The following is a 14,152-nucleotide window of genomic DNA, read 5'->3' as shown; positions in this document are numbered from 1 at the left end:
CTGATTTATACACCTTATTTTAGTTTAATTAAACAGGTGCACTGCTCAAGGGTTTATATTTTTTTTTTCCTTGTCTTTAGCTACAGCCTAGTCAAAAGATCCTTCTTGATAATGTGAATTAATACCAAATTACCATTAAATTTCTAATTGGGTTACAGTTTTCTTCTAAAATATCACTAGGACATAAAAGTTTAACAGAATAGGCTAGCTGGTCCAGCATTTTGGTTTTTGCAATCACTCTTATGATATCTTTGAAACAAAGAAACTTAAAGCAAGTGTTTTTTAAAATCCTGTTTAAAATTTTTTTTTTTGTATCTAAACCGTAATGATAGTACTGGATCTTTTGAACCCCCTATTTTTATTTATATTATATATTTTATTATAAATTATATATATGTTTATAGATATTTATGTCCTTGAAATCTTTCAGAGCAACTGCTACTTACTTTCTTATATTTACACCTGGGGGGTTCTGTGATCAGGATTCTCAGAATGTGAGGAAGAGAACTTGGTAAATCCTTTAGTCACTTTCCACCTTTGTTCTGAGGAAATAATGAAAAACCCCAGGCAATCGTGGTCTTTTCATTTGAGTGTGTCAGTAAATTTTCTATATAAAAATTACTGATGTAGTTAGTAATACTTTCAGAACACTTAAAGCCTTCATAAACCCTACTGAATACTTTTTTTATGGCATCTTGGAATAAAAAGGTTGTATTCTTCAGTAGCTGATTCTTCATTAAATATGTCATTTTTTGGAGGACTCAGACTGCTGAGAAGTACACTAATTCAAATCTCATGAGTAAAATCTCAGAGGGATTCAGAAATAAGTAGATATCCCCTGGGCTTCAAATAAGCACGTTTCAAGAAGATAATGGTGTTTGATCTTGAGTGATTGAGTCTCACAATTAAGTTAACTGCTCACATTTTTATGATTTTTGTTGTTGCTTACAGTTAACATGAGCCACACTTCTGCTCAGGAGTGTCTGAGCAACAGGAATAGTGAATTGAAATTGTCATCTTCTATAGTGTTCACAGTAAATTCAAATAAACACCTGGGAAGAGAAGTAAGATTTACTGCAATCCAAAAACTGTTGTGCAGTATTTTTAGGGCTGTTTTAAATAGAAATTAATAACTTCATTATAGTTGCTCTTTTGTTGCTGTTCATTTACAGTGACAGTGTGACTTTAAATACAAGCTGTGTTAGTTTGAAGATACTATTGGAAAGCACAGAGTAAATCTTTTCCTTGAGAACATCTAGTAGGTTTTGATACTGATTCCCTGTAAGTTATATTACAGTACTATTGCAAGACTATAGTCCTTATTGCATAGTGAATTCTTACAGGTTTAATGAGAGAATTTACGATCTAAAGGAGATGGGAAACACTTCCAGCAAAATACAGGGCATGACATTTTCTTCCAGTAATCCCTAGACCTAAGAACTACAGCATCAAGAATTCTAGAAAATGTCTCGCTCTATAGACCGGTCAGCTTTTCTGGGAGCTGAGTAAAACAAGGCTTGTATTGAAAACATTGTCTTCATAGGAAAGCTCAGTTGTAGTTTATAGCAGTAGGAAATACAGGTTTTTATATGAACTTTTGAATTTATCAGGTCTATTCATATAATAATGATAATGATGGAATAATATTTTCTTCTGTTCCCTTCTTGCCTTCTAACTGAAAGAAGTCAGAAATACAAAAGTAAAATGAAAAGATGGGCAGGAATGAATGTTCTTAGCATTTTAGATTGTAAGATAAAGTGTGGGTCAATAAGGAAGAACACAGAGCAGCTGTAATTACATTTTGAGGAGATTCCAAAGTCCTACTGATAATTTTTAATCCAGGGTCATGTGTTAAAAGTAGTACAGAATTATAATTCAGTCTTCTTTAACAATATCTGCAGTTTAAATGGAAGTCACATAAGTATTCTGCTATTGAAAGCCCACATTTCTTTGACACGGGTCATACAGGAAAGCGTATATGATTGCTTAAGGGACTAATGGAGTTGTGGGGCAGAAACTAAAAACTCAGATATTTTGACCTGAATAGTACTTAGTAAATAGTATTTAGTTTCACTGACTTGAAGGCTGAATGATGAAGTTGTTTTGACTTTCAAAGTCATTGGTGAGGAATAGGGTTTTTTCTATTATTAAACAAAAACCTAAAAAAGCAAACTGCAAAAACTTGAACCCAAATACATTAATGAAAGAGGATAGAATGGGATTTTTACATCTTCAAAATGGAGCTGTATCCCAAATTACTTGTTTTCAGGAGCAGATGAAAGTTGAGATAAATAACATGCTTAGGTAAATATTCCCAGTCCAAGTAATTAAGAGGATTAGTTTATTAAACTACTGGGATTAGAGCATTTTAATAAATATTTAAGAGTGTGAAATTTCTGTACACTAGAGGGTTGATGTGATGTGTGTCCTAGTAAAATGTGACAAAAATGGAAATATTCTTCATTATCATTAAGTGGAAATGTTATGCCAAAATTTCAAGGAATTAACATCGGAAATTGTTATGAATGGAAAAAAGCAGGTATAGGCCTCTGCTGTGATGGGTGCAAATGACAGCATTGTAAATTAACAGAACCCAGGGAGGAGAAACATGTACTTTATTCTGCTGAAAGTGGCTTGTGTTCCACAGAAATAAGTTTTCTACTTACATGTTATTTAAACAATACTTCCAATTAAATCAGCAACATATTAAGAGGAAAATAGTCTAAAACTTCAGAGCCTAGCACTTAGTGCTTAGTGTCTGCTACCTTCACTGCTTTTGGAACAGTTTTAAATAATTTTTTGCATATGTGTGATGTGGTAAGAGTAAAAACTATGTAATTACAGACACTGGTTCAGATTTGAGACTGTGTAAGAGTCAAAGAGAAAATGCCATGGCAAGACGTCTATTTAATGCTGGGGTTTTGATATTGTACATATGCTTGTGCCTTGTCCCTATTAAACTTTCTAGTAGAAGTTGATTCCTGTTGCCTTAATGAAGAAAAAATCATTTTCACATAAAAAATAGATGCTGCTGGTTAAGAAACACCATGAAATTGCTACAGCCAAAGCTTCCCAAAATTGCTTCAGCCCTGTATGAGACTGCAGCAAAGCTGTGCTTCCAAGTGCTGTCAGAGTCATAAGGATGTAGCATGCAGTGTGGTCTGAGTTGTCAGGACACCACTGGTTTCCCACTGTATCTCTCACAAATGAAGTTACCAAGACCTCCAGCAGTGTCCAGTATTCCTCTCAAATACAGGAAATGCCATCATTTTTATTTCACAGGAAAACTGTTCTGACAGGAGCTGTAATTTCTGGTGTATCTGTAGATGTGCTCTGATACTGACTTGAAGCCTTGGACAAGGTACAAGGTACTTGTCGGCATATATGACTGTTCATCAAAGTGTTTAGAGAGAAAATGATGATTGAACCTCAAATTATAGGTTATCTTGGTTTTATTTCCCAGCCTACTGTTAGAGTTGAGTGTACAATTTCAAGCTCTTTCTTTAGGTTATATATTGAGGGAGAGGAGGCATCAGCTGTGTTTCCTCAGTTCTAGCTGAACATGCTGGTGATAATTACATTTTGTCAGAAAAAGGGCTGTAGTACTTCATAGTCAAACCTTCACATTCAACTCCACCCCTCCCCCAAATAAATCAAGTTCTATATTACAGCTTCTCTTCAGATTTTGAAAAGCTAAGCTGAATAGGAATGATGTTAAAATACATTTTTTTGGCAAGGTGAGGCAATTGTATACTTTATGGCTCCTTTTCTCATCCCTGCTTGAGCAGTGGGTTTAGACAAGGTGACATCTAGAGATACTTTCCAACTTGATTCTATTGTTCTGTTACTCGTTGATAAGTACTTGTGGTTTTGTTTTCCTGTTTTTTGGGGTTTTTTTTGTTTTTGTTTTTCTTTTCTGTTCTTGTTTTGGCATTTTATCTTTCCCAAAGCTGTTTGTTACCCTTCAGCATCACTGTGACCCAATATTTATACAGTGTTTTTTTCCCTCAAGCTTTGAACTGCCAAAAGAAAAAAAATCTTTCCAAAACCAAAGAATAATGTGAAGTGCTTCAGTTTTTCCAAGCATCTGTAGTTCTATTTGAGTAGAGGAAAGCTGTATTTATGATAGCTGTTTGAAAACCTCACCTCTGAAGAGAAACGGGGAGGTACAGTTTTAGGACTTTGTTTCTAGAGAAGAAACAAAAGTCAAACTGTAAGGAAGCTTCTGCAAAATATGTCCTCCTTATTGTAACAGATACTTGACTAGTTTGTTTCATTAGGGTTATGTGATTCCATTCTGTTGTCCCTGCTTTCTCTACTATGATTCACGGTGGAAAAGTCACAATTCAGTAGCAGAAACAAGTTACTGTAACACTGGCTTTTGTGACCTCTTTGCTTCAGTAATGAATCTTCAGAGCTTGATGAGAAGTGAGCAGCCCCAGAAGGCTGAAGGCAGAAGGCTGTGAGTGATGGGCTCAGCCACTGGGCTTAGGGCTGCCTTGGGGCTGTTCTGAGTCAGGGCAGAGCAGCTTGAGGGGATCTGGTGTGTGCTGCCAGTTTGAATCCAGAAGGAGGAGTGGGTGCCCCAGGTCTCAAAAGTCTTGGGCAATGATAAAATGCTGATTGCTGAGCAGTCCCATTAGAAATGTCTCTGGTAGCTGTGCTGTCAGTGATAACTTCCAACTAGACTGAAGGACAGAACAACAGAGGCACAGTACTCACTGAAAAGCAGTTTGTGTTGGTCCTCTGTGCTTTGATGAAAACTGGAACACAGCTGTACAGAGTGGTGTGCTGGCTTACTTTCCTGAACTGATGCAGTCTTGCTTGCAGAAGCTGTGTATCTTCTAACAGGGAGCGTGGGAGAAAAACTAGTTACTAGACTTCTTCACTTTAATGATGTGGCTAAGGAAAACTAAATCTTTGCTACTATTGATTTGCCATGTTTTAGTACAGCTTTTACTGAAAAAAGTGGGAGTTATTTTCCTCAACAAGGAAATTTAACCTCATGAACTGGCTTTTATCATACATGATAGAAAAGATTATTTTCTTTCCTACAAAAGAAAAAAAAATCAAGAGGAATAGGTACAAGCAGTCTGCTGTACTAGAAGACTGTCAAAATATTAGTGTTTTGTTTTGTTCCAGTTCTGCTTTCTTCTTCATCTCTTGGACTTTTTTTTCCCAACTGTTATCAGCACCTAATAGATATCTGAGGTTTTCCTTGTTGCAAAAGGATAACACTGGGGAAGTGTACCTCTTTTTGTGGCATCTAGGAATGTGCCCAGAAATTATTTTGTTGGATCTGAGATAGGATGAAGTTCAACTATACATGCCAAAAAAAAAAAAATAGCACGGAACTCTTGGAATTGAAATCATAACTCTTGTTCTTTTTCCCAGTGACTGGGGACTAACACAAGATTGCACACTTGGTGTTGAGAGCAAGCGTTTGCATTCTATATATTTTACAGGAGGAATAAAATCTCTTCATGCTGGAGCATGAAGTGTTTCTAAATGACAGCTTTATTTCATTCTTTTAAGCTTCATAAGAACTCATATTCTTTCAAACTGACTCATTCATATGAGCTCTGCAATGCATCATCATACTATTTAAAGGTTGTATTTGCTAACATTGATCTCTCTATTTGAAGGGGGATGTATTGCTGTATGGGTTTTTTTCTAACACATCTGACCCCTTGGCTGCAAAATAACACTCTGGACTTCTGTTTAAGAGTCTCCTTTCCTCAGCCATTTTTAGAGTAATTCTGAACTTTTACAAGCCCTTATCAGCCTATCAGTAGTTATATTTTAGTCCTTGTTTTAGTCCTTCTTAACTGACATGTACTTTGCAGAGAATGATTATTTTTAATGGTTACAGATTTTTAAATTGTTTTGTGTCTGGGAAGAAATTTAATTATTTCCAGAATACATGGAACTGTTTGGTGCTTATATTCATTCAACTACGCATGTGGAGTGTTTTCTTCAGCAGCTTTTTAGTTTTGGACTTGTAATTTTTTATCAATGTAAAAGTTGCTATCTGGAATACTATATTAAAGAAAATGCTATGCATTTATAAAATGTATACTCAAAAATTATGTATTTTGGCTTTTGTATCTTCACAGAACCATTCTCATGATAATTTACTTGATGCTAGTGACTCAAAGAAACAAGCAGCTAATCAGCACAATTACCGTACAAGATATGCGGTAGAAGAAACTGCAAGGCCTGCTGAAGAGTTGGAAAATGGACACAGTTCTTCAGATGTAAGATCTTGATTCTTGAGGCAGTCTTACATATTGCATTTCTACTCATTAATCTCCTACTTCAGCTAATGAAACATTGTTTCTAATGGGAACTCAAGTTACATTTTTCATTGTGCATTTCCTTTCACCTCTTAAAAAAATTATGTTGTATTAGGTTTTCACATGCTTGTATATATACATATACACATATACACATATACATGTGGTATATGTTTAGCTTTGACTTAAGTAATTGACAAAGGAGAAAAATACTCATTTGTAAGGGTATTTTGCAAAGTATATGTGCAATTTGTAAGCCTAATCAGTACTGCCCACATGGCCTAGCAATGTGGTCACCAACTTTAGGTGATCCTGCTTGAACAGGGAGGTTGGATAACATGAGCTCCAGAAGTCCCTTCCAGCCTCAATTATTCTGTGCCTTCTGTAACTGTGGTAGAGAATGAGTGAGCAGTACATAAAGTTCATATTGGGTTTTTGTTTGATATTAAAAAGATGTGGAAATATGATATTGAAAACACTTGAAATAATTTTTGAGAAGATAAGCTATCTTTGTCAAATGGTGATGAGATGTTGCTCTACTCTGTGCCAGGCACTGATATCTTCATACTTCTTTGTATAAGTCCACTGAAGTAAAGAAACTATCTGCAAACTAAAATAGCTTTTTAACATTAAGCTTCTAGAATCCCAGATGTTTATAGCACATCTAAAGCCTAGAAAAGTTTTCATTGTATTGTCATATATTATAACTTGAGCTCTAAAGAAAATGCTTTCTTTTTCTCTGCCTCTGTCCCTTCCCAATGCCTTCTGCTCTCCTTATTAGGAAGGGGAAGTAGTTGTTGCCAGTGGTGGAACATCAGAAGATGACGAAAGAGCATGGCACAGTGATGGCAGTTCTAGGTAAGTGACAACATATATAATCTACAGAGAAAATTCTTGCCAAGAAATCTTTAATAATTTTTGCTGTAAATAGTAAATGAGTAATAACTAACACCAGTGCAGATTTAGAAGAGAAGGTGAACAAGAACATGAAAATTTCAGGATTTAATTTTCAGTCATATTGCTGACTAAAATTTAGGGAAGGGTTTTCCCTGTTCGCTAGAAGCAGAATTGTTTTCCAGAAGGTGTTTCTTTTCAGGCACAAACACTTCAGGCAGGTAGTAGCAGTTTCCTATGGCTCTCAGTCTGAGCTGTGATCCTTGGTTTGAAATTAGAGAGCAAATAATGCATCCTGTATTTTTTCATCCAAAGCCATTCAAAACAAGAAGTCTTGAAAACAATATCCAGACTTCAGTGTTTATCATCTTGAACTGATGAACTAAATACAGTGTGTACTTCAAGGGATGCTATAAGTTAAGCTTCTTGCAATACCAAATGATGTCAGGGCTTTTGGTTTACTACCATTTAAATTGTAGATAGAATATAGGGTTTTAAGCATTAGGATTTTAACTATTAAAATATTGTAGTTAGCTAGACCATTAACTGTAATCTTTTACTGGGTTATTTTATGTAATCCAATGCACTTTTTAACTTTGGGGTTTTAATTTCTTTTTTCTTTGTCATATCATATATAGTGACTATTCTAGTGATTATTCTGACTGGACAGCAGATGCAGGAATCAATTTGCAACCACCAAAGAAAATTCCTAAAATTAAAACAAAGAAAGCAGAAAGTAGTTCAGAGGATGAAGAAGGACATGAAAAACAAAGGAAGCAAATCAAAAAGGAAAGGAAAAAGGGTATTGAGGAGAAAGATGGACCATCAACATCACCAAAGAAGAGGAAACCCAAAGAGAGAAAACAAAAGGTTAGATGTTCTTTGTGTATTATAGGTTGCTCATTCCTGCTGTCTTAGAAATAATTGGATGAGTGATTGTGTTACATATACAACTTAATATTGTCTAATTTTAAAACACATCATGACTTTTAACAAATGATAATTAAAGACTCTTCCAAGTCAAATGATAGATGGCTATAATGATATGCTTTCTGAATATGATACGTTTGACATAAGGAGCGCTTCTAATGTCCTTATCACTATCCTTGCCCACACCAGAAACTTTCTTTCTGTGGAAGTATTCAACTTCAATACAATTGAGTATTGCTATAACATGCCAGTATTTTTTAAAGCTGTGCTGACTTGTCTCCCCATATAATTGCAAATTCTTTTACATCTGCACAACCATGCCATTTTTTTGGTCAATGCTATGATATATGATATTTGCATTATGCTTGCCACTGTTAACTCCATCAAGGGGAATATGACTTGATCAGGATTTTTTTGTTGTCTATATTTTGTTTGCTTTATAATATAATGCAATTACAATTTAAATCAGTGCAAAGAAATTTTCAGTGACTTCAGTTATTTTCAGTGTGTTTTTTGAGAAGTTTTTTTGTTTTCAGTTGTTAGATCTGAAAACTTCACTCTTCCTTCTTTCTTTACAGAGACCAGAAGTGATCTGGTAGATGCTAATTATCATCTGGTAGATGCTAATTGTTTTTGTAAAGTTATAGCTTCTCTTTTTGTAGTACCCAAGGAAGCTAACTGTATCATCTAAATTAAATACTTGCATTTTGTTTATTTATTGGACTAGGAGTCCTCAGTCTTCTTTAGGATCATTATTTCAGTGTTTCAGACCTCATTGGAATGTAGACAAAGCAGCTGTTTGAACACGGAGGTTGGCAGTGTCTGATTAGCTGTGAATCTCTGGTATGGCATGCGGGATGTCAGGTGCTAGTCTTTATTCTTTATTTAGGCTACTTTATGTGTATTGTACACAGTCATTAGTTGCACTGTCAGTACTAATAGTATATTGCTATTTACACAGTCTGAAACCAAAAGAAGGTATGAGAAGGGATAAGAAAGCAAATTAGAAAAATATATGGTGGGGGACTTTTTAAATGATTGAAACCTCTAGTTTAGTTTACTATTATAAAATAAAAAACTAGTTGACAGCCCAATATTTTCACTTTGATTAAAACTAAGCAGAGTGTTTTGGGAATCTTGCATCCATTTTAATCCCAGCTATTGAGATATGGGATGTCTTTGATTCAAAAAGTATCAGGCCTAGATATTTCAAACTGACCTGCTTATTTCTTGAGTCACAATAAAATATGAGGCTGGAAGTAATTGCAGAAAATCACCTCTCTTTCCTCTATCCCTAGATAGTATTAATTATACCTGTCATTCCTGACAGATGTTAGTCTTTGAAGTTTTTTGTGGTAGACATTTGACCTCCTTACTGAGCAGAGAGCTCACAGGCCTTTTTGGTATAAAGTTCTTCCTCATTCTGATCCTGATTCAAAATTAGGTCTTTTTATTGTGGAAAAAAGCTTTGACTGTCTTTGTAGCCACATGTAGAATCTTAAAAATTAAAAAAGCAGAAGAGAAAAACTGATTAATGTATGAGTTTTATGATCTTGAATGGTGCTTACATTCTAATCCACCTCTACCAAAAATCAATCTAAAAAATGATACAGCAGTTAAGAAGGACAAGGAAGGATCACCCAGGAAGATCAAAAGTACAGAACATTTTTTTTTTTTAGGTCAGACACAGAGACTGACTGTTAGAAGGGAAAGAGTTTGGAAGACATATGATGAAAAAGCTTGTATAAAACTATCATGGTTTAGAAAGGAATAAATGCAGAATGATTTCCTTCCTTATTTTGTTACCATGAGATGTGGCACCCCATGACACAGACATAAAGCTCAAAAATGAGCCATTTTCCCACTCAACATCCCCCTCACACCCTAAACCTACCTGAGCATGTAGTCAGGTAATGGAACTAATTACCTAAAGATTTAGTAGAGTTTCAGAAATTATTTAATCAAGTCACTTGGAATAGTCCCTTCCTGATGAGTAACTAAGATCAGGCTTGGCTTCTAGAAAGTTTTAAACTGATGATTAATGCGTCAAATTATAAAAAGGGAAAGAAAGTTCTCTGGTTAAAGGCTGTTTCTTACCTTCCCATAATTTGCCAGTTAGCTAGACACTTGGCTCTGATGGAGTGTATCAGCATTTTGCAAGACAGACCTGCTTGAACCTCAGAAATCTGAAAGTGCTTCTATGTTATTGACTTATTGCACTAGAGAGGTTCTATTTTGACTTTTTTTTTTTCCTGTGGGCTTTTGTTTTTTAATACATGTATGCTTTTTCCTGTATACTCGATGGTACAATCATCACAGTACTTCTTGTCATGTCAAACCACATTTGAATTGGTGTAATGGAATTACACGTGGCATATCCTATTTGCAATCAGGAGATGCAGAATCCTCCAGCAGTAGCTGTATGGAGTGGATTTCTGTACAGCCGTCCAGGCTTGCTTTCTGTACACACACACACACAAGATCCTGTTAGGAATTTTAAAGCAGCCTTGCTTGAATGGTTGTACAAACCCCTGCTTTATCTGATCTATTAGATACAGACAAGAAGTTTGCATCTAGGACCAGCAACTGCCCTGAGTGTTATTGCTTACAAATGTGATATGTGGAAATACTTTCTGAAAATGCAGTTCCACAGCACTTTATAGTAAATATGCCAGTAGGTAATGTGGATGAATACCTAATCCAGGTAATTTTCACATTATTTATCTCATAAATCTCTTCCTCCTTGTTTTGTGCAAGGTTCCTTAATTGGAGGCAGCTGTATAATTTTAGTGCCTTTTTGGCCAAGGCAACCATGTGAATTTGGTTCAAGAGAATGATGTGCTTCCATTTTATCTTTTTGGGCATGAGACATAATTACTAGACTGTTATTAAATTCAGTTTTTGTTAGAGCTCATCCCCACACACTCCCGAAAAAACCTCAAAAGGCAGTTAAGATTAATCCTCACACTAGCAATAATTTTGTACTTATTTTCTGGTTACGTTTTTTTCAGAGGCTGGCTGTAGGAGTTCTGGCAGAAAATGGTTTGACGCTGGAAGAATGGCTGCCTTCAGCATGGATTACAGACACTGTTCCTCGGCGGTGCCCATTTGTCCCACAGATGGGGGATGAGGTATTGTAATTTTTCCCTCTGTGTCCTTCTTTCAGCTTGTTTTTGCCTTTTGTATTTTCATCTGCACATTTTTTCCCCGGACACTTATAATCAAAACATTTTGGATTTTCTTAAAAACATTCTTTGATCTGGCTGAAATTTGCTTTAGCTTCCTTGTACTTAGAAAATATTCTGCACAATGTTGCTTTGACTTTTTATTATTAATCTACCCTGTTGCTGTGGTGTTCCTTCTTGTATGGTATTAAGTCTGTTTATTTCCTTATGACACCTGTGGAGAAGCTGTGTGAGGTGCTTTATGTCATGGAAGTATTCCTTAATTGTAGGGCATTTGGTATCCTGAAGAACAGGTAAGAAATCAGATATGAAATTAAGTCTGGAAAACATACTTCAGTTTGAGACTTGAAATAAAAAACAGGAATTAAGCCTCCTGGGGAAGGTTGTGGAGTTTTTTGCTTGGTGTGATTGTTTTGATGTAATTTTAAAAAAATATTATTTATTCTGAAGGAAATCTCTAATACTGTCCTTATCACTCATGCTCCTAATATCAAAGAACTTCTGCTACTCTTACAACAGAAAACCAAGAGAAAAGTTTTGTGTATATGTATTTTTTACAAACCAGACTGTAAATACTTTGTAAACATGACCCAGATGTCTCAAAATATGGTAGGGAAAGGATACCCACCAATTTGTATTTTAGAATATGTAGCAGGTGAACATTACAGTGAATTCTATGAATAAGTAGTATTAGGTAGAACGCAATCTTGAAAGCCAGAGTCTATGCATGTTTGCTAAAACCTCCTCAGGTTAAAATATGAGGAAATAGCTGGCTTATGCTGTAATGGACAGTGTGTTGTCTCTTTGGGGAGCAGCATGTTTTCTGAGTTACTGGACAGACTTGTTGTATAGCTCACACCTTCAGAATGCTGTTGGAGAAATACTTGACATGGTGGCAAAGTTGATTAAGTTTGTTCCTAAGTTACAGCTTTATGTGGGCACCACCTTAGAAACTGAATCAGGAGCAGAGGTTGCATGTGCAAGCAGTTTTGTTTTTACTGGATCACTTCACTGATCCAGTTCACAGCACAGCTATGCAAAAATTGCATCAGCAAAGCTAGTGAGGGAGGGAAGGAACATTTCAAGTTGAGAGTTGCAGCTAGAGAAAATCCTTATGGATTGATACCCTCCAGTAAACATATTTTGGAGACTGCTGTTCAAAAGATCAAGTCCAAATAAAAGTATTTGGTGCCTGACACCATCTGGATACAATGAAGCAGCCAAGGATTTATCAGTACCATACTGCTCAGGAGACTTTAACATCCTATTGGTTTAGTAAGATAAACAGTTGTGTTTGATTTGGCACCTGCTGAATAGCATGTACAGTGTGTTCTAGGAATATCTAAGTAGGGTACATCCTTTTGCTAAAAATGCTTTATATCGGAGAACAGAAAGTTTTGTGTTCTGTGCCTAGAAAGTAGGAATAACTGTACCAATAGAGACTGTGTTTGTAATCGAGCCTCTCTGTCTGAAATTCCATCTCTGATACTTGTCTTCCCTGGATTTACTTAATATGGGAAAAGAAATTATTAATCTAGAAAGTTACTTTTGAGATTCACAGAAATAAAGGGTTGGTTTAATTAGAGAAATATTGTGAGAAGAAATATTGTGTGGCCTTCCAACATTTTTTTGGATGGTAGGTATAAGATTTCAGGGGAGATTTATTTCAAATTTGTTCTCAAGCTGTACAAACAAGAAAAAGATGGTAGTGCTATATTTAGTTACACTTAGTATATAAGAATAGCACATACCATCCCATTTCCCTTTCTGAATAATGCTGTTTATGTATCTCTGCCCTGTGTCTTGAGGAATGGTGGAAACCCACCAGAGAGATGGGGTTGCAATTTTGCTGTCTGAATATCAGAAATACAAGGCATGTTTGTTGGAGTGATCTGCCCTTAACATGATAAAAAATAGTTTTATCTGGGTACTACAACAAACATGCAGAAGCAGGAATTCATCAAGAATAAAAATATTATTTCCTGAGAAAATACACGAATTCTATTTTTTCCCAGATATCTTCCCAGTTTGTTCTTCTGACAGAAGATGCAATGCTTAGAGCCATTTGCAAAATAAAGAATATTTCACTTCTGTAAACAGTGGGTTGAATTTATGTAGCGGTTTAGCAGAAACACAAAGTCTAGCAGAGATGGTTTGTAGCCTGTGCACTATTTTTTTTGTTTTGATTCGCTGAAATGTATGGGAAGCAATCATCACAATGTTGAGAATGTAATGGAAATTTGCCTTCAGATGTATCTCAGTAGCCTCTGTTCCTTTTCCTGACAGATAGATTCTGACAGTGCCTAGAAGATTCTCACTGCTTTCATGCCTTTTGTAGCTGCTGTGTGTTTTGTCCCTATGAGGATATTATGCATATTGATTATCCTAACAACAGGGTTTTTAAAAAAAATGTGGTATTGAGTCCTTCTCCATTTAAAAAAGTTAAAAATTGCCACCTAATGCTAAGAGTTCAGTACCTGTTAATGTCAAAACCTGGCAAAAACTTCTTTATAATGTTTTATGATACAAGAATTTTGGAAAGCAGGTAGAAATACAAATATTAGTGTTTATTTATACATTTTAAAGAGGGACTCCTGCTATGCTTTTTTTTTTGTTGTTGTATTGGACCTTTATTTTAAAGCTGTCTTTCCTTTGTGCTATTAGATGGAAATCCTATGTTGGGGCTCTTGAAGAGGATCTTTTATTTAGCATACATTGTACCAAGAATACAGACATTTATCAGATCTTTGTTCTAACTAGTTTGTGGAACCTGTTTCACATTTGAAATACATTCCTTGAATACATGTTTATGGGTTTCAACTTACTACTTCATTACAGTGATGGCTT

At 35.5% G+C, this 14,152-nt stretch overlaps 1 protein-coding gene across 1 annotated transcript in view; it reads left to right on the top strand.

Annotated features, from left to right (window-relative positions):
• PHIP (PHIP subunit of CUL4-Ring ligase complex) overlaps positions 1-14,152 on the top strand; it is a 105,970-nt gene that overhangs the window by 65,324 nt on the left and 26,494 nt on the right. The window contains exons 21-24 of the mRNA XM_086876353.1: positions 6,117-6,257; positions 7,078-7,154; positions 7,829-8,060; positions 11,132-11,251. Of these exons, the coding sequence (XP_086732479.1) occupies positions 6,117-6,257; positions 7,078-7,154; positions 7,829-8,060; positions 11,132-11,251 (570 nt within the window). The remainder of the gene's footprint in view (positions 1-6,116; positions 6,258-7,077; positions 7,155-7,828; positions 8,061-11,131; positions 11,252-14,152) is intronic.

This window comes from Cyanistes caeruleus, chromosome 2, assembly GCF_971803275.1.
Source record: "Cyanistes caeruleus chromosome 2, bCyaCae1.hap1.1, whole genome shotgun sequence".
NCBI classification, from domain to species: Eukaryota; Metazoa; Chordata; class Aves; order Passeriformes; family Paridae; genus Cyanistes; species Cyanistes caeruleus.
The sequence above is the reverse complement of the archived record's forward strand: the minus strand, read 5'-3'. Positions and strand labels throughout refer to the sequence as shown.